The 20,940-nt window shown below is 36.9% G+C and overlaps 2 protein-coding genes across 3 annotated transcripts; both read left to right on the forward strand.

Moving 5' to 3' along the window:
* Positions 1 to 5,658: 5,658 nt before the first annotated feature.
* LOC146460587 (uncharacterized) lies at positions 5,659 to 9,306 on the forward strand. The gene is made up of 3 exons (XM_085088027.1): positions 5,659 to 5,756; positions 7,143 to 7,207; positions 8,440 to 9,306. The coding sequence occupies exons 1-3, from the start codon at positions 5,659 to 5,661 to the stop codon at positions 9,282 to 9,284; spliced, it is 1,008 nt and encodes a 335-aa protein (XP_084944153.1). The 3' UTR covers positions 9,285 to 9,306.
* A 1,779-nt stretch (positions 9,307 to 11,085) lies between these two features.
* Positions 11,086 to 19,481, forward strand: LOC146460588 (uncharacterized). 2 transcript variants are annotated; one of them, XM_085087981.1, is made up of 11 exons: positions 11,086 to 11,215; positions 12,644 to 12,730; positions 13,135 to 13,176; positions 14,072 to 14,167; positions 14,523 to 14,588; positions 14,708 to 14,746; positions 15,387 to 15,434; positions 16,154 to 16,270; positions 16,639 to 16,761; positions 17,342 to 17,751; positions 18,479 to 19,481. In XM_085087981.1, exons 2-11 carry the CDS (start codon positions 12,652 to 12,654, stop codon positions 18,785 to 18,787), a joined length of 1,329 nt encoding a protein of 442 aa, XP_084944107.1. In that variant the 5' UTR covers positions 11,086 to 11,215; positions 12,644 to 12,651; the 3' UTR covers positions 18,788 to 19,481. The 2 variants fall into 2 exon arrangements, with proteins under 2 accessions (XP_084944107.1, XP_084944106.1); XM_085087980.1 differs by having other exon boundaries at positions 18,476 to 18,930.
* Positions 19,482 to 20,940: the final 1,459 nt, after the last annotated feature.

Here is a 20,940-nt window from a genome sequence, read left to right on the forward strand (position 1 = left end):
CGATTAACTTTGCTCAATAGTTGTCAAATTGAAATTTGGTTTGGACGTGTTTTCGGGTTTTCAATTTAACTCTCGGGAGTTAAAAGGTTAAGTCAGCAGCTGATTTGGAAACATATTTTGTCAAAGAGAATATTAGAAAGGCTAATTGTGGCAGAAAAAGAGCAAAAGCGATGAAAATACACATAAGCCAGAGAGGGGTGAGAATAAGTCGGATAGAAATCATAAGAGAACATCGAGAAAGATTTTTAAACAAAAGCACAATCGTACAACTTTTTTTCTGCCAAGGTACGAAAACTTTACCTCAGTTTTACTCTGCGGTTGTTAGCAGATTATTTTGAAAGACATTTTATTTTTGGGAATAGTATAGTCGTGTAATTTAGTGAATTGGTGTTGGATACACTTACATCCCTGTAGACAAAATACCACGCGTTGTGTAATAGCCTAGAAACTTGAGGTTAATTAATTTGCGCAACCACACATTGGTATTCAGTTTACGACTTTTCTTGTGCAGCAGAATTTGATGAGAAAAAGGATTTCAAGAAGATGCTTAATATTGATGGAATAGTTCATATTTTAATCTAGATTTTCTGCCAATCTCGACCTTGCCAGGGAATGCTACTAATTAGGAACAAAGGATTAGAGCTTACCTGTTTGTTGATGCAATGTTGTAGTGATGCTTTAAAACCCGTTTATTTCCTCATTTTTAATAATCGCAATACGTTGAGTGAGTGAGTGAATTGATCTTGCACCTATGACCGCGACCGCGTGAAACATTTCTACAAGCTCAGAAAACATCTCCTTTCCTCTTTCAAACATCATAATTAAGGTATCATTAGAACAAAGCGTAGTGTTAGAGTATGATTGTTGACACTGTTTTATGACTAGCAATATTGGTGTTCGCCGTATGGATTTTTTCTGTCATAAATTAAATAAAGTTTTATTATTTACAAGATGAAGACCAATGTATGTTGAAGGCATTATGTATTTTGCTTATTAAAATCTCGTTGAAGAGGAAGGGAAAATTTGTGTATACAAAAATAGCGCACTTCTAATTTAGGGTTTCTTTACTTGTTATTGACTCAATCTACTGATAGAAAAAGACTTCCAAAAACTCGCAGTTTCCGGATTCTTTCCCGCCTTTAAATTAAAACTCAAATTATGAATGAATTGAAGTACGAGTGAAATACAGTTTCGGATAGATGTTTAGTGACCTTGGAACACCTAAATTCTTCTTAATTTGCTTTTGAACTGAGCTGATACTGAAGTAACCAAATACATATACGTTATTGACCAAGCGTGAGGTCAAGATGGCTGGATATTGGCCAAGTTCTTTTTTTGCGTTTTAATGGACCGAGACGAAGTCGAGGTCCATAAAAACGCAAAAAAAGAACGAGGCCAATATCCAGCCATCTTGACCGAACAAGCTTGGTCAATAAAGGATTTATTATATGGCTTTACCATGAAGTTAAAACTACAACAACAAAACAAAACACGGCACGAAACTGCTCTACTCGGAAAGAAATTCTTCATAGCCGGCCGGTGCAAGATTTATTTTCAGTGCATTTTTGGATTAGCATGTAATCGTGGAAAACAACGAATCCTAAATTATCTTAGGGCTCTAACTTTATAATGGTTTAAAGGGAGTATACAATTATTGAGAACGAAAAATTTAGATTCTCGCAAGAACGGGAAGATTTGAATAGAATCCGGCAAACTCGCCATTTTCAGCCGATCGCGCGGTGGCGTAAATAATAAAAATTTTTACACAGTTTTCGGCCTCCAATCATTAATTCTTGAATGAAACAATAGATTTTGAGATTATATGCAAACATAAGCCGAAAAAAAGAGCAGGTAAATCAGAAAACAGGGCGAAACTTTGACAAGATTTTGTTGTTTACAACAAGCAAGACGCGGCTAAATTAAAAACGTGAGCTTCTTCGGCGAACTTAAAAAAAATACTTTTCTGAACTGCTTTAAACACTAACCGCAACTTCCACTACGCTATGATTTAAATACAGTCATTGCAAACCTAGAGAACTTATCAATTTGGCACTGGACTTGAGACAATAAGTTTTTGAAAACCAATTCTATCTAAAATACTACACGCAGAGCAACTCACCGATTCAACTCACATTCATTGTAGCTGAAACAAAGTTTTCACTACCGCCAGGACGATTCCATTCTCTTTCCTTTCCTTTAGGTAAATGTTGAGAGTTTACCGAACTTTTTAGTGAGCGTTTTCCACCAAAACAACGGGAAAATCGAAGAAAACCCGCATTGTTGTTGGGATTAACCTTTCGATGCCAAGCGGACGGGCAACGGGTAATCCCGAGCGGGGGGGGTAGCCAATCACAGCGCAGGATTTGACTCATCTTGCCCGCTCGCGGAGCCAGCCATATAATAAACCTTAACAAAGCAACAGTAAACTAATCCAGGAGGCGTTCTAGGTGTTCCAAGCCAATTTGAAATATTCACTAACCGAGCTTTCCCTTTTTTGATACCTTTAAGTTTTACATGGAGCTTCAGTGCGAGACAATTGTACGCTGTGAGGTTGGTGTAAGAAGTTAAGATCAGGATTGAGAGTGTCAGTAGGGTGGAAGTTAGAATTTAGTCTCAGAGTTAGGGTTGAGGCTAGAAATTATGTCAGGATTTAGTGTTAGAATTAGGGTTTGTTAGTTATCATGGTATGAAGGTACTGTTGCTAGGTTTAGATAGCTGTCAGCGCAGTTCCCCGAATTGTTTAGAACAAAATTGAAGAGGCGACCGTGGCCATCGACCAAATTCAGTTAAGAATTCTAGCAGTGATTTTGAGGCTTTGAAGTATTAGCTAAAATCGGGACCAAAAAAATCAACAAAATTGCTAGTACTAAAACCTTTCGTGGAAATTTTCATTGTATAAAACAAATTTAAAGAGGTAATATAAAACAGATTCGGGGAGAATATTAGTTTCATGTTTATATAACCTGACATACTGCCTTCATCATCCGTTATAATTAGCCAAAGTTTTTGATATCGTTTTTGATATCGTTTATTAAAATAATTTCACTGGTCTTAGAATGCGAGCAAGTCGTCTTCTTTTCCTAATTTACTTAGAACGAGCTGGATTTGGGAGGGAGTGTGGTGAGACCACGAGCCTCAAGATACTTCGTAGGGGGAGATTGCTCAAATCCGTCCTTTTTTTTCTGCCGAATTGAACAATTAGTAGATTTCGGTTTGCTTGTATACTCTTTGGGGAAAAATGGCGACTGCTCGCAGGCTACCACTGCTTGTAAATGTATTGTATTTTGTCTTGGCGGATCTAAAATGTAATGGCTATGACAGACCTTTCATAATTTACCCCACAGGATCTCGGTATGGAGTTAATAAACTCTTTGTTATAAACCGGATAGTCGTAATCCATTTATCTATCTTACCCCCCCCCCCCCCCCCATCAATTTTCAGCTTTCATTTTATTATGGGATTTTCCCGTTCACTTCATTTGGTGCACCTGCATTTAATTGGTTGCTTTGGGCTTTTGGGGTTTTGCATGAGGAACAAACAGTGTTTATAGCCTGAGTCATATTTCACGTCGTTGTATGTTCTGTAATTGAATTGAATCGTGTGACTAAAACTCTCATGCGCACAGTCAATGCCGTTTAGTGGTGCCCGATGTATTAAGTACTTGCGATCATAAAGAACAAGGTTAAAATAGTTGCATGTACCTGAATACAAAAGTAGTCCGATCTTGTTTACCATTGCTTGATCAGAACAAAGTTAGCTTCCAATAGTTTATTCTCATCAGTCTTAACTTTAAGAGGTACTGTACTTCATAGAGACATAGTATGCTTAAAACAGGGGTTATATAGTGTTGAAAGATGAGACGAAATAAAAGACTCATTTTTATGAAATACTGTAATTGTAATTTTCGCACTTGAGTTTTGCCTTGAGATGTTTTTACATTTAATCATATCCAAACGGTGTTGAGTTTTTATTCCAAATAAAAATAATGATGAAATTAATTTTTGTGTTTTTCATTTCTTTACCTGCATGGTTCGATGAGCGAGAATATGACAAGAATTTTCTTACTGGGGATTCTTTCTCTCTGAGAAAGAAAGGTGGTTCTAACTTTTACGTCCATGGATAAAACCAGTAGACGCAAGGGGCGTACACACGTCGAACGCAAATCCTAGTAGAATGAGATACGCACGCGCATTTCAAAATCCCAAGATGGCGGCAATCTTGTTCCCATAGTCCGCGTTACCCTAGACCAGAGGCCGGGAAACGAGGACTCTGGGAACGAGATTAAAGATGGGGGAGGAGAAAGCCATTTTAGCTTGAACGTAAACCGTACAGGTATGGAACGAGTATTTTTCATCTTGCATTTGCGTTTGCCTTTGTTTTTTCCCAGTTCACACGTGTGAAGTGCAAACGCAAGCGCAAGGAAATGAAAAATTTTCCATTTCTTGTGTTGGCTCTTGTGCTTGCATTTGCGTTGTGGTAGTTCACACGTGTGTTTGCTTGCGCTTGCACTTGCGTTCGCGTTGCTCGTGTGAATTGGCCCTTAGTCTTCAGTGTTTTGGTGTTTCCTTTCTCTGTTGGATTTGGGTTGTGCTGAGGATGAAAGGGTTGTAAGTGATGCAGTTACTGGTGGATATCTGTCAAGTAACTTGTACCTTTAAGTAATTTTAGTTAGTATTTGCTCTGATAGACAAGCACTCGAGCATAATTTTAAAATTTAATTACCAATAGTGTATAAATAAAGATGATTGATTGAATTGTAATCGTCTCGATATTTCTGTTGGGCAGTTTTAATCTTTTAACTTTTAGTTGGTATTATTCATAAGTTTATCATTATACTGTGACTTCTTAGTCACTGTGAAGATTCATTACTTTCTCATGTACGCAGGCTCAGCAATCGCAATCGCATTCTTTTTCCCCAGAGGATATGATTCGGACTAACAGCCAATACTAACATACTACGTTAAAGTGCTAAGTGATCCCATGAAAATCCCACTGAACGTTAGGCTTAATAAGGGAATAGGAGGCCGCACAATACAAAGAAAAAAATTTGACCTCGGCGGGAATCGAACCCACGAGCTCCGGATTTGAACGTCCGTTTCTTTATACCAGTGGAGCCGAGAATTAATTCCCAGCCGAAATCAAAACGAAAGACAAGTGCTTTATTATTGTTACCATATACTTTATTATCTAACTTGTTTACTACCGAAAAGAGATGTTTTCCACGTGAAATGTAAGCTGTTTTTCTATAATTTCAGTATGCTATATGTGGATTGCGTGTACCGAAGGACCTACAAGAAATATATAAAGCTTACTTCATGTAATTCACGTCTATTCAATAAAGATCTTAACGATGTATGTTATGTGTTAAGAATGATACTCTCTTCATGCATAAATTATGCATGATATGTTGGAAATAAATGCATTATGAATCATAAAAAGAAGTTTCCAAACAAAGGGAATTTTGTTTTAATCGCTCTTAAAAAATTTTCCCCAGAGGAAAAACGTTTTTGCTGAATCTCTCATTCAACAAAGCTACCTATTGTCAAGTTTGATGATTTTGTTTTCCTCAATTAAGAGCGAAGTTCAAGGAGACTCGACTTGGCAGCAATGTTTTGTATTCAAGGAGATTTCTTCCTTGGTGTGTTATTTTAAAGTTTCATGGCAAAGTGTGGTGGGCATTCCTGTCGCCTGTGCTGTCAAAATTGCTTCCTTTGTTGCAGAGGATGTTTTTACCGAGATGAATTTCTCTTGGAAAAGTAAGTTGAAAGTTTTGAAGCACACTGTTGTAATCACTCCATTGCTAACCAAAACAAAAATTTAACGATTACAGGGGCAGCCAGCAAGGTAATTTAAGACTAATTCTTAATTATTTCTTTTTACGACATTTGAAGAACCTTTTGGCTTTCTCGTCGTGAAGGTCTGCACTATTTTTTTTAGTTTGAACCTTTACTCTAAATTTCTACGGTATTTGATTCTTTCGAAAAGGCAATGAGTTAGGCAATGCATGAGAACTCTAAATAATATGCTCTTGAATAGAGTAATAGTTCAACGAAACAGTCGAAAACAGGTGGCTCGATTTTTAGCGTATGTTCTTGTTATCTTGTGCATGGAACCAGCATTTGTTTACCTTCTCAAGTAGAGGCTCTGGTTGAACTTAAATGTGTGCGAAACTGAACATTAAATATCTAACTAACCAAATGATTCGGTATTGAACTGCTTTTATCGTGGGGTAGGCGCTTGTACATAAATTACTTCGGTGAGTAGTGTCATTTAATCATTAGTCGTAACTACATTACCTTAACACTTTTAAACTTTCGTAAACATAAGTTTTCAGTTTAGCGTGAAATTAAAGTTTTTAACTAAGCAAATATTTTCTACGCTACGTTGTCAGGCAAATGAATTTTGCTGGAGGAAATTATATTAATTTTGCCTCAGGAATCGTGTGTGGTTTGAATGTATGGCTCTGAAATTTGTGATAAAAATGGACCACATAAATAATTCAAGGTTCTTTCTTTCTTTATTCTCAAACAACTTCAATCACTTATTCAGACAGCTAACAATCACGAATGATACCAATATTGTATTATTGTGTGGTTATCCTGGTTTCGTTTAATTACCATAGCCAATGGACTTCTGTACAATACAAAGTTGTAAAAACCCTCAAAACATTCTCCACTGGTCGTTATTTGGAATACAACTCCGGTTTGTCTGGAAATCTAATTCTAAATATCTTTGTTTTTTGCTTGCGAAGGCTGCTTCTGGCACGCTTTATCAGCAACCGCTTTCTTTGCTTTGTTGACAGAGATAAATACCTTCGAAAACTCTATTGAGGCTCTTTCGAGTGAGCTATTTGTTGACAAAGTCGACTGTCAAAGGAATTTGTTGTCAGTTGATTGACAAAGGCGAAATACTGTCCTTTAAAGTGATCAATTCCGCCAGAGAAAAAGGAGGAGGGTTGGGGGGTGGCGAGGATGTCGAAGTTTCGAATTGATCAGCTCATTATTGTAGACGGTTTTCATTCTAACAGAACGCGCTCGACATGTCGTTTATTTCATAAAAAAGGTCTATTGTTGTAGTAATAAGGACAGCAGACAGCAAGCCCAGAAGTAAACAAAAAATACTTTCACTATATCTATTCACAGTTTTTATGAAGAAATTACCCTCCAGGAGTGGAAGGTGCTTGAACAACAGGCCAGCAAAATCAAAGGTGAGCTCTTAAGTTCTTAAGTTTACTGTTTAAGGTGGTTCCATAGGGTTTTCACTTACAATATTGCCATGAACTACGTTACACATCGAAATCCAGTTTTCTCTTGTTTTCTTTAGCCTTGTAATAATTCATTGTTGAAATTCACCAAAATCAACAAAATTATGTCCCTGAACCCTCGCTAGTAAACTAATAACCTTGAGATTCAAGTTAAAACCACTGAAACACAGGCGTTTGTCCGGCAACAACCACAACTTTGCAAAAGAATCTTTCTATGTAACCCCTACCTTTTTTGTTCTTAAAAGATTTTCCTGGTAAGGTTCTATCCGCTGTGAAAATTTCAAAAGACTTTACCAAAAGAAACTGAAAAAAAAAAAAAATAATAATAATAATAATAATAAAATCTTTATTAAAATATTCCACGCAAATTGCTATTTACAAGTTAAAAGTATATAAAAAAGATCTATTAAAAACCTATTTACAATTCATTTCGATTAAAAAAGAGATCATTTTCAAGCAAAATTTCAGTAATAATTTTTTTTAAATATTCGATTGCGAAAAAAAAAACTGAGACTACTTTTAAGCATAATGTTTTTGTAAAGAAATAATAATAATGATAATAATAATAATAATAATAATAATAATAATAATAATAATAATAATAATAATAATAATAATAATAATAATAATAATAATATATAATCTAAGGAATTCTAGCGATAAGCTTTTACTTAGTTATCCGCGTTTTAAATCAAAAGCTACACTTGGTGACCGTTCTTTTACCTGTGCTGCACCGAAACTTTGGAATGCGCTACCATTTGACATAAGAAGGGCCACCACAGTTAGTACTTTTAAAGCCAAGCTAAAAACCTATTCCGTCATGCATTTTTATCATAGTTGTTTTTTATTATTGTGAGTTTACTTTTAATTGTGATTTTTTAATCATTGTAAGTTTATTGTTGATTGTAATTTTAGCTTTTTAGCCTTTTTATTCCGTTTTTAATCTTGTCATGCGCATTTGAACATTTCATGAAATTTGCGCATTAGAAATGTTATTAATAATAATAATAATAATAATAATAATAATAATAATAATAATAATAATAATAATAATAATAATAATGAAGCCTGCTGCACACTGTCAGTGTGTATATAACAGTTTTTCTTTTTTCCAAGTATGCCTGTGTCACTGACTGAATAATACATCATTCTCTTGATTAATTTGTTTTTGTTAGGAGAGGCGTCGGAGAAAATCGTTTTGGTAGAAACAAATGCCTTGCCGCCCCTCACCGAATGCAGTGCGGCAGCTAGAGAACGGGAAGAAACAAAGCCTTCACGTTCATTGGTGGATTATTCAGCAAATGATTTCCTGAATGTTGAGGAGGTTACTCTAGAAACTAAGTCTTCAAAGACGCACCTGAATACTAAAAAGTTTCCGTCATACACAGAACCCGAGTTTATAGCTGAGATGTGGAAAGCGCCAAGAAGAACGACCGCTAAGATTAATCTGAAAGAGATTTTTAAAAGGAAAAAATATGCACGTTTTACAGATGGAGAAAATGAGGATTCAACATTAGAAGAGCTACCACAAAATGAATCAGGTCGAGCAAATGAGCCGGCTGTGATCACACCACAAAAGCAGACTTTTAGCGGCGAAACGGAGGCTGGGTCAGCCGAAGGTGCAGAGGAAACAGAACGTAAGCCTAAAGTGAAGGTGCGAACTAAGATATTTACCAGGAGAAGTCAACGTCAAAATCGCGAAGAGGATGCTGAAAATGTAGCTCGGCGTCCAGCGCCTTCTTCAAAGTACAACGATTTTAGTCAAATCGAGGCAAGCATCTCATTTGCGGCACACGTTAGGAGGCAAGGTCCCGGATTTTCAGCCAGTTGTACCCAGACCCTGCGCACCTGTGATTTTACCTCGATCGGTGACTTGTTTGAAAGCGAGGTGCAGAGTAATGTGACTTTTAACCCTCTCTTTGAAGATGATGACAGCGACGATGACAGGCGAGTCTGGCCGAGGAGGCACCGATTGTATACGATTGACGAAGAGTCGGAAGCGTACGACTCTGGATCTTAAATCTTCATGATCAGTTCCGCCAACTTTTTGTAATCTGCTGGCGGGACTTCACCTGCGACGTCACAACAACTCCTTCCGTTGATGAATTCGTCGGTCAATTTTAATTTCATTCGTCCACGATGTGTAAAAAAGAAAAATATACATATTTAGGAGAAAAAAAACCAATTCGACTCATGTTTTTAATTTCGTAAATCAAATCGCAATCACGGCGGCAAGGATAAAATCACCCGAAGATAAGCAATTGAGCAGAGTAATTGCTCGACACTTATGCGGTACATTCTGGTACATTTTCTTAGACGTGATTAGGCCTTTTCTCACTAACGACGCAGATGCACGCTTTCCTATACTTGCTGTTAGTCTTGAAGACAATAGGGCCATTTTATAAGGGAGAAAATAAGACGCGTCTTATCTAAGAAGAGGCGACTTAAATAAGGCGCGCAATGATCGTATAAATAGTCAAAATAAGCGTTGTTGTGTTATTTTCTCTCGTATAAATGACGCTATTGAGTTGAATCAAACATTGCCTTGAAACTGACATTCAAAGAAGAAAACAATATAAAACCCAACCTTTATTATTGATGTTCCAGTTGTTTCTCTCCCCGCTCGGTGCGTAAATAGACACGAAGATTCTGTGAACTGTTTGGGGCTGACTTCACAAAATGTTAGGGTAGCCTAATCTTAGAAAGTCCTTAAATGTTGAGGTTCATAGACCTGGAACAGAAGTGGGAAGATCTTGCTTTAAACATAGAGCTGCTCTATCCTGGACCCTCCTTCCTGATGACATCAAGAACTGTTCAAACCTGCCTTCTTTCAAGAGAAAATAAGAATATTCTAAACTCTATCAGTTTTGCTAAAGCTTCCTGCAGCATCTCCAACAGTTCTTTAGACTTTGAATATTTGAATATTTTGAATATTTTGAATGTTGATTTTTAAATATTTATCTATTTTAGCCACGTGTATCGTTATCTATTTAACCGTTGTTATTTAATATTTAGTTGTGTATTGATTGATCATTTTAGATAGCGCAGGTCCACAGTAGGACTTGATGTCTTGCCAATTCCCCAACCTGCTTTACCAAATAAACGATGTATGTATGTATGTATGTATGTATGTATGTATGTATGTATGTATGTATGTATGTATGTATGTATGTATGTATGTATGTATGTATGTATGTATGTATGATGCAGTATCTCGTACAGGAAGGATTGGCTTAGGGGTGGGGGCGGGGAAATGGGAGTGTGACTACTAGTCACTTGATGCTGGGTACCCTGTGATGGACTAGCATCCCATTCAGGGGTTAGTAGTAATGTTCCTAGTCACTTGATGCTGGGTTTCCTGTGATGAACTTCTAACACATCCAAGGGGATACTCCAAGTCACCTCTGATGCTATGGAATTAAGCATCAACCTGCTGGCCACTTTCGACCTGTGATAACAAAATTTATTTATAGCTTTGACTTAACGAACTTAAACTTGACGAGGTTAGGTTTAGTTTTAACTTTCAGTTAGTGGTGAGACTGCTTTTAAAGAAGAGAAACTAAAATCTAAGTTACCGTTTGATCTTAATCTCGTATCCAGATCTCCAACGGTCTGTGAAACCGATGGACCGAACGTTTAAGGTTAAATATATGTACACGCTTCCCCATAGTGTTTTTGAAACGATTCAAACCAAAACTTTCTCGCCAATCAGTTACAGGGTACACGTGAGTCGTCACCAGCAAAGCTTTGATAAGAAAATCAAAACAATCGAACTTTTCAGATTGGTGTTTATACCTTCAAATTGAAGTACCCGTCGGCACGAAGTCACGTGTGCCAAGGAGAAAACGGTAGCGCATCGTTTTCGCGACTGTTTGGAATTTCAGTCCTATGACATAAATTCTCATACCAAGCCTTTCGCATACGTGATCGACAAGAAGGCGGGAATAAAAGGTAAGACACTTTGATTTTAATATTCTTTTTTATTTTTTTATATTTGTATTGTATAGTAAGAGCTACTTCAACATTTTCAAGATACGAACCTGGTCAGATTATCTTGAGATTTTAGTTCCTGTATAATGTTGTGATAACGGATCAGGTGTCAACAGTTTTGTAGCAAGAACTTTTTGTAATTACATATAATAAGAAGACGAAAAACAATCTCCTTTTATCCGCAGTTTGAAATAGTTTGACCAATTCTTAATACTCTCAAAGCAACACATGTCCTCTTGTCTCAAAAATAGTTAAAATGAGTCGCTTTTGATGAAGCAGTTTTTGAGAAAATTTTAACCGGTTGGTTAGGTGTCAGGAAGGAGTAAACAACCTTCTTTACTCTTGACACCAAAACAATTCCATTTTAAGTTTGATTAACAGAAAACCTTTTATTGCGCGGTTACGAGGCGAGATAGAAAACCTCTCTTTGTTAATTTGTGATATAATCATTTGCCTCTGTGACAAGTGTTCACTTGAGAATTGAGTAAATTTGTGCTCATACCTTGGGTCAACAAAACATTACGTCAACTTTCTTTGTTCTTCAAAGACAGGTTGAATCTGTCTGAAACAAGTTTATTGAAACTCAACCGTTATAACTTAAGAAACAAACGGCAAAAGCTGACAAACCTATTCTGACAAAAACGCATCAGATTTTATCATTTAAACCGCCCTATGTCTGCCAGGCTGACGTTGAAATTGTGCCGTGGTATAAGGCTACGATTAAAATTTGACATATCCAGTATAGATCCTGTAACTTCAGTTTCTAAGTTAATCAATTCAGATTATCGTAATGATCTGGAGTTTCATCCCCTTGGGCCAAAGACTAAGTGGTAAGGCAATAGACTTAAATTCGTTGTCTGGAGGGGACCATCCAACACCGATATGCAACCGACGGAAAAATTAAATGAGGAAAGCTGAAATTAAATTCTGCATCAACTGCGAGACATTTTCCCTTTGCGATGCAATTCTTTGATTTACATTTATTTTAAGTTTGTCATGTTAACTAAATGACAGTTTGAGCTATTGAAATGGAACATATAAAACCTCTTCACGATGGTGTTAGTTTTAACTTAAATTGGCCAATGAGATCCTCAACTTTTTGATTTCAAAATATATTGTAAAACGAAGAACATGAAAGTGGTGTCGAACAGCTTTCATCTTGAACGGCTCTCACTATTGTAGCATGCTTTCCTTAGACTCAGAACGCTGGATGGAATGAATCAGTTAGGAAATGTTGTTATAAACGAAAATTTTACAAATTAACAGTTTTCCGCCGCATCCTCAAACCTCCCCATTCCTTCACCTTTTTATCTTCTACGTTCTCTCTTCCCCATGCCGAGTGGTCAGTCGGGATAGTAGCCTTGAAAGGTTCGATTTTTCGTTTCCTAGGAGACGCCATGGACAAACGACAGCTCCTATTGGCTGTTGTGCTGTCAATCACATGCTGTGTATATGCTCAGCAAGGACAACACACAGGTATGTCATCAAAAGCCAGCGGATTTCCACCGAAGTTCCGATAAAAATATAAATAAATACATAAAATACATCACAAAGTAAAAAATAAATCAATAAACAAATAAAAAAATTTAATTATTATTATAAATAGATAAAAACATAACTCAATAAATAAATTCATAAATACACGAACAAATCAATGAATAAACAAAATAAATAAACAAATTTTCTTCAATGAGAAGCCGAAGGCGATTTTTTTTTCTAATAGGCCGGTGGCTATCTTATAGCTAATTACAACTGAGATAAAAAAAAAAAACTACAAGAAAAATAATATTAAAATAAAACCCACTAATTAAAAATTCGTTGAGTGTACTTATTGTGGTCTTATCCAAATTTTTCTCGAAAAATAATTCGGTAATTTTCAGTTGTTGCCATGGTGGTTGGAAAAGGAAACCAAAAATTACCAGGTAAGGACTGTTGATTTTTTTTTTTAACTATACACCTTTACTAGGCAAAAAATCCATATCTGAAATGAATTCCAACATATTTTTAAAAGATATTTCAAGAATACGAACCCTAACCTGGTAGCAGTCCCTTTCTTGGAATTGTTTCGCTCCGTCGTAAGCTTGTTTTTCCTCTCCTCTCAACTTTCCGCATAGAAAGGGATTCCTGTCAGTTTTTACAAAACCCTGCTTGTTACCAGTGTTAAGTTTCTCGCAGCAACTTTTTAGTCTTAAATTGATTTAGTAATCTTTTAATGATTTAATCATGCTAAGCTCAATTTCAGTAGTTGTTTAAAGTTTTATAAACCATATAATCCAAGACGGCGATGCAAGATGGCGGCCGTTCGAAAATTGTAGCTTAATTCCCACGTAATTTGAAGTCCACCAGCTCATCTTGCGTACCTCAAAGAAAACATTTAGATGTACTATATTTCCTTAAGGTTAATTTTCGTAGCTGTAAGGTTGTAGGAGTGATAGAGGAGGGTGGAAAACCTACAAAGAAGCACGACCTGAAAAGGGTGAAGGGATAGCCGCAAGCAATACGTTGCATTGTTGCAGAAATATTTATGAACTTTCGTTACAGCTGCCATCAAAAAGTTTGCCTGCTGGAGCGCAGATGCAGCATTTGCTGCTGAATTGATTTGCGTCCGCAATAAGTGCTTCTTATTTTCAGAAACAAACAAAAAATGTTGCTTGCGCATGCATACTTGGGCACAGTTCGGAAAACAATCTTTGTTTCCGTAACAATGCTTTCAGTTTGGGTAGAAGGTCTTAGTCCCGTCAGACAAGGGTGCTGGGTAGAGGAGAAGTTCATTAATCAGCTAAACTCTCCGATTAAAAGATGCGCGCTTTTTTTTAGAGATCCAAGTTAACGGCATGAAAATGCAGTTGCATGCACCACAGGTCAACCAACCAGCACAGGAACCTGGGGCTCTCGTGCAGGCACCTCCATCAGGTACACAGATGCTGATGTGCTGTAATTCAGTTTAGACTATTGGCAAGTTAGATGTATATAGTAAAGCTGTTGACAAAGGAAGTAACAACCTTAGACAACAAATATACATACAGACTTGCCAGTCTTGTGTTGTGCGAAACAGCCTTACAAGAATGTCCGCAAGTTAGTGGGCTAGTACAATGACAAAACTGAGCGAATTTTTCAGGTAGTTTCGCAACTTCAGTGTAAACGCAAGTTACTGCAAGTCAAAATTTGATCGTCATGAGTCGAGTTTGTACGATTGCAAGAGCAGGCTATAGTTAAACTTACAATGAGCGCTTTTCAAATCACTTAGTTCAAATAACTGTCATTGCAGATACTGCAACATATATTGTTGGGAACAAGGTCTCTGAAAGCAACCCTAATCCACCAGTCATGGCAGGTATAATTTAAACTACCACTTTATGAAACTGTTTTTATATCCGTTACGTCCTTATGGTTTCAAGGCCGATGAATCTTTTAGTCAGTCGATTTTTAACTTGAGGTTTTTATATTTTACAGCTGCGTTGGTGATGCCCTCTGCACCAAAACCAAAAACCGGTGGGTAGAATAAAAACTAGCTTTTAAACCTAAGTATGAGCAATTTGGTGTGTAAATTGATAACTGAGTGAATTGTCACTAACTGGGGAACAGTGAGCAGGCATCCCCTCCAGCAGGGGAAATGGTAACAGTTCTCATTTCTTCATTTACAGAAACTAGAGCTTCAAAGTGGAATGGTCAATTTTAAAACAGGCTTTGGGTGGGATATTCACTTGAGTTCTCAAAATGTTAAAATATAACCACGAAGGTCGATATAAAATTCCCTTACCTCATGGTGGGGTTGTCTTAATGTCTTCTGTTTAATTTGGGCGCCATTTGTGGGGTAAACTAGAGCGGCTTGTCCTGTGAAACAATTTGTTTTCTGAGAAGGAATACAATGTTTTTCAATAAGAGATTTTACGGAATCGCTTAAGTAACGCGAAGATATTAAACCGTTTTAAAACAGATACTGCAAAATAAACAACATTTTCCCTTGCCTAGCCAAACAGATTGAAAATTCAGAAAATTTGCTAATATTCCAGCGATGGACTGAACAGTCATCCATTTCTGTTGTTATATAGCTACTGTAGGTATCGGGCAAATAAGCATACCTACAAGCTCTAAGAGCCTCCTGATAGTTCTTTTTATTTAATTCCTTTAGAGCACGAGAAACTTATGGATGAACTAAAACTGACCAAAGAAGAGAAAGGTAGGGAGTTCTGCACAAGTTAACATATGTCAAAATATAATAATAATAACAATAATAATAATAATAATAATAATAATAATAATAATTTATTACTTATAGAGCGCTATTAAAAAACGCAGATCAATAGCGCTTTATAATAAAAAATACTAATAACAACATCTCTAATTCTAATTACGGATATTAAAATGTCAACCAATACAATTATAATGATTTACAATGATATTAACTTTATCTGTAAGGAAAATAAAGATATGGATGTTTTCCAGGGTCTAAAATTTTTCTCATTATGTTGAATGAGCTTCAAATCCATTGGGGCCGTTTCTCGAAAGTGCCAGTAACTTACAGGGCCCGATAGGTGATTGGCGATAAACGTTTCTTAAAAGAAGTCAATTTTTGTTAGCTTTGAATACTAAATTTTAAAATCTTATAATTCATGAAAACATTAGCCAAGTACCATGTCTGTAATCACTGTGTAATCAGCAAAAAATAAAATGATATACTTATCGGCCCCGGTAAGTTACCGGGACTTTCGAGAAACGGGCCCCATGTCACTATGTTATAAAACCTTCTCCAAGCTTCGGTAATCTTCGGAAAAAATGATTGGAAATGTTCATATGGTCATTCGGAAGAATCTTTCGAAAACTTTTGAAAATTAAAACCACTCGATTCGTCGCTTGAAACTGACCTACATGTATCTTTGCCTTTTTTATTCAATGAAGAGAAACTGTTTCCATGTGAAGATTACCAGCCTTACTGTAAAAATTACGCCTTAACCAACCAATGCAGAGACGTCTGGACCCAGAAGAACTGTAGAAAGAGCTGCAAGTTGTGTGATAGTGAGTCATCCACTTAAAAATGGTCTAAATAATAAGACAAAAATTAATTACCGCAACCTAATGCAAGTTTGGGTGAATTGCGAAAAGTCAATGGGAACTTGAGTTGCGTTGCTGCATAAACTTACGTACACATTTCTACCATTTTACCGGTATAATAAGAGCTCGCACTTAATACCCAAAGCCCATTCTTGACTTCATAACCCAGAGTGACCATGCGTTCAGTTCTAGTTGAGATCTGATATCTTTCCAAGCTCTATTTGTTACAATAATTGGAACCTCTTGGAAACACCATTTAAGAAAGAAATTTATCATCAAATAAAATTAAAACGCGAAATTCAAAAGATGAGAATAATGGTTGTTTATTCCAGTACCTTATGGAGTATTCATGGGATGTCAGGATGTGGATATCTGTAAGAAGTTTGCCAGTACAGCCTGCATGGTTCGATGGGTGAGAGAGACCTGCAAAAGCAAGTGTAGCCAATGTGGATATGGTAAGTTGAATACAGTAGGTCCGATGTAATGTCAAGAATGATAGTGAGAGATAGAAAGTTCAAGAAATGAGCAGAGTACCAAGCTAATGTGACGATAGCTTAGATAATTTAGTTCAGTTTCATAAATCACGTTAACAGACGCTGGAAGACTTAAAAACATACTTTATATTGCTCTGTAGAATATGGTTCTAACGTTTGAGACTGTTGATAATTGGTGGGAAAGAAATGACCTTACATTCCTGTGCCACTGAGTATTGCAAGGTTGTCCTAACGTTTGAATCAGTGGGTGAAATCCTAAATTACAATCATTCAAATATAGGCTGTTAATAATTCGAGCATAGATTCTAAGAAAAGAACCCGAGAAAGTAAACCAGGAGCTACAATGTTGGACAGAATAAACAAAGAAAGGAAAGGTGATCTTATATTTCATTTCAATTGTCCAAGATTGTAACTCACAGTCCTCAGTAAACTCATTGCGTCATGATTGCATAGTACGAAAGTATGCGAATATTATGTTGTGATGTACACTGTGGTTCGATAGCGATTTTAATGAAAAACATTTTCACTTTTTTTCTTACAGAACGTCAGGGTAACTCTCACATCGTCATGGGTAAAAAGAGACACTTCCCCGTCACCAAACCCAAGCAATCAGACAAAACCACGACGAAAAATAAAGACAAAGTTCTGAAGAAAATTACCACAAAAGGAAAAGACGAGCTAAAAAAAGGGGCTGTGAAGGTTCATAAAATCAAAGAAGACATCCCTAAGAAAGCCGATAAAGTGAAGGCCAAGGACAAACCAGAAGCCGCCAATTTAAAGCCGAAAGTGGCTGTTGTTGAAAATGTGGTTCCTAAAAAAGAGGAAGACGATAGCGAGGAATCTGGGGAGGAGTCGAAATTGGTTGTAGAAAAGGATGACGAAAATGATGATGATGACGATGATGTTGATGACAGCAATACTGATGATGACGATGATGATGATGATTCTCAGGTTAGTATTAATTGTTACACAACACCACTTCCGCTTGTAACTCTATTCGTAAAGAGTGTTGATATGCCGTGAGCGTGTGAGAACTTACGCTTTTGAGAACGTACTGGGATTGTTACGTTGTGCTCGAATGTCACATTTGTGATACTCCACTATTAAGATATCTTTGTAGAAATAATCGCTCCTTAGAACTATCAGTAGGTAAATGACAGCAGTAACAACAATTTGAGCAAAGAAGAGAAAGAGAAATAAGTTAGCAGCTCTGACAAGTTAACAGGGAAACTGAATTAGTTGACGCGTATGGTACATGCGAAGCAGTTTTTATCACTTTGATTATATCTGAAATGTGTAAATTGATGCCACATGTGGCAATTATGTGGAGAAAACGCATGACTCTGCCAACACTCGCACGAGCATTCACACACCTCCAATTTAATAATACAGTCAAATATCTACAACTCGTACCTTTGGGGAAAAAATTCAGTCTTGTGGAGAGAGGGTCACTCCGAGAAGCTTTGAAACTAGAGGCTTTACTGCTGTGAATGAATAACAGTAACAATTCGGGAGAAGAAAACATGGCCGCTGTAGAGAAGTGGTCTTTATGACAAGGAGGATGACAGTAGGGGTTTGCCTGTAACGAGAAAATTCAACCTTGCAATTTGAAACTAAATATCATTCAGGAATGCTGACTTGTTTTGTTGATGTTATTTTTTTCTTTGTAATGGAGAAGAATCAAGAAAGTTCAGGGAGTTCACATGATGAAGATGACGCCGAGGACGACAACGGAAAAGCCTCAGGGGAGACCAACAGTGTCGCCGAGCCAATCAAAATGGATGAAGATCCCAGAGGGGAGCCTGTGGTCGCTAAGATGGTTCATCAGCCAATCAAATTTAACGACGCTCCGGGGAAGAATGTAAAAATCGTGAAGCAGAAGAAAGTAGTGAAGGATGCAAAGCCAAAGGTTGAGAGGAAGAAAGTCTCTACAAAAATAAACAAAGATAAAGCAGTGAAGAAAGTCAAACACGTTAAGAAAGTATAAAAAAGTTGACAAGCTGAAACAGATTTGAACATTTCCTGTTCAGAAACTTGGGGGACTGGGCACCAGCTTCTCACGCTAAGATACCTGAGATAGTTTCCGCGGACGACAAGTTGCTGTCCATTGTCGTCAGAGCTGCGCATAAAACAGGGAAATAAAACAGTGAATTGTTACAATTTGTTGACGGCTTCTGTTTCTATCGGATTCTAATGAATCATGAAAACGCAAATTCTGGTTTAAAATGTAGTTTAAATTTAATTAATGGTCATTTTTGCACCTTTTTTTGCCTCCATTTTGAATTTTTTCCCTCGTCAATGAAAAGAGCATCAGCAACTGACCAAGTTCCAAAAGCTATAAGCTGTTCCTTTTTTAGCTCTTCAGTGACCTTTGCACATAATTATCAGTCTTTGGTTCTCTCAGTCGGCCCGGTTTCTCTTTCATGTTGAGCTGGGATTACATCAGATGAAATGTTAAATATAATTCTTATATAAACAGAAATGTTCTATTATAGCGAAACTAAATTTTTAGCTAGATGGCTAAGTCTATAAGTGCTGTACAATGTTCTGTTTTGTTTCTTTCGTTCTAAGCTACTTATAACTTGAATAGAACTTCAAATTTTGAAGCTGTATGCTGCAACCTCTGTATTATGCAAAATAAGCCTTTTATGAAATAAATAAAATACTATTGACGTTATCGATTTAATTGTTTTGGGCGTTTCTTCAAGGAAAGAAATATAAAAACACATTGTTGTAAACAGAACACGAATTTATATTTTCTTTTTCAAACTAAATGCTCGAACAAATTTTAGCGTTTGCCTCATTAAATGGCAGAAAGGCTTTGGGAAAAAGGGTGAGTTTTCGAGAAAAATTGGCTCAGAAAAGAGACAGCCTTGGGAATTATATGTCCCGGTCCTATACAACTGACAAAACTTAATATTTACATTCATACCCTAGAATCATAGGCCAAACATGAAATTAATGACTTAGGGGTTTAAGGGGAGGGAATGTTTGTTGACAAAATTCTACCTGGCATACATTTTCAGTTAATCCGTGACGTTTCATTTAGCTCCTCCCCAAAGTAACAAAGTTTGTAAAACGCACCTTTGGCGTTAACGGGACTAGTAAATACCTGTTTAATTTAGTAGACGTTATCAAGCCAGGCGTGATTACCCTACGGACGTAAGGTGTGTAATGTTTTCAAGTAGTGTTCGATCTGATAACTTGTGAAATAGTTTTATCTGAGGCCCATTTAAAAGGACTAAAAATTCTTATAATTGTATTCCTAAATATAATTTTTCAGGCTGTTTATTGTTTCTCTCTTATCAGCACTGCTCAGTCACTTTACTAGTTATGCAAGTGGCAGTATCATTATTCATTCGGCAATGAAATATGTGCGCGAGCTTAAAAAAAAAATAGTGGCTGTCTTAATGTATAGTTCAGTTATGCTACCCAAAAATCCACGAGACACAAGGCAGACCTGGTAGCAGCCTGTCTTTGACAGGAGCTGAAAGTTTTACGCGGGTTAATCACGAGAAGGTAGAAATGAAAGCGAAAGCCTTCAAACGACGAGGGCTCATCACAGCCTTGTTTCCCGCATAAGATACTCGCACAAAACCGTAAGAAGGACTCTTGATCCGTCGCAGGCTAAAGGAAAACCGAAAACGATGTTAACGCACCGGGATGTAGAAAATCAGTCAAAACTCCAACGCTTTTTCGTGCCTTCCTTATCCCAGAAGCCTCCCCTTATCTGGGCACCAAGATATCACTGTCATCTTCAGCATTCCCGTGCCCTTACGACGAGCTTAGCCCATCTCTTTAAGACAGACAATTTACATAACATTTCCAAGGTCTTCATTACACTATCTAAAATCAAAAAGTATAATCTCCCCTTTAATAAAATTTCTTTTGATAAGACATTTGAGAGAAAAATCCCAAAAAGTGTGAAATTCGATGTTTCGTAGGTTTAACGTGTCATGAAAAACTAGTGTACTACACAATCGTGAAAGCTTACATGAAGGTAAACAACAGTACACATAAGCCTGGTTAGCTTTGGAATCCAGCGGTCACTCACATGAAATTAAAAAAGGAAGTTACTAAACTGATCGTTTGATCGCCTCGTTTTGGTACCTTTTTGGCGTAAAACCGCTGAATTAAAAG

Source organism: Pavona decussata, unplaced genomic scaffold (assembly GCF_977016875.1).
Source record: "Pavona decussata unplaced genomic scaffold, jaPavDecu1.1 SCAFFOLD_210, whole genome shotgun sequence".
NCBI lineage: Eukaryota > Metazoa > Cnidaria > Anthozoa > Scleractinia > Agariciidae > Pavona > Pavona decussata.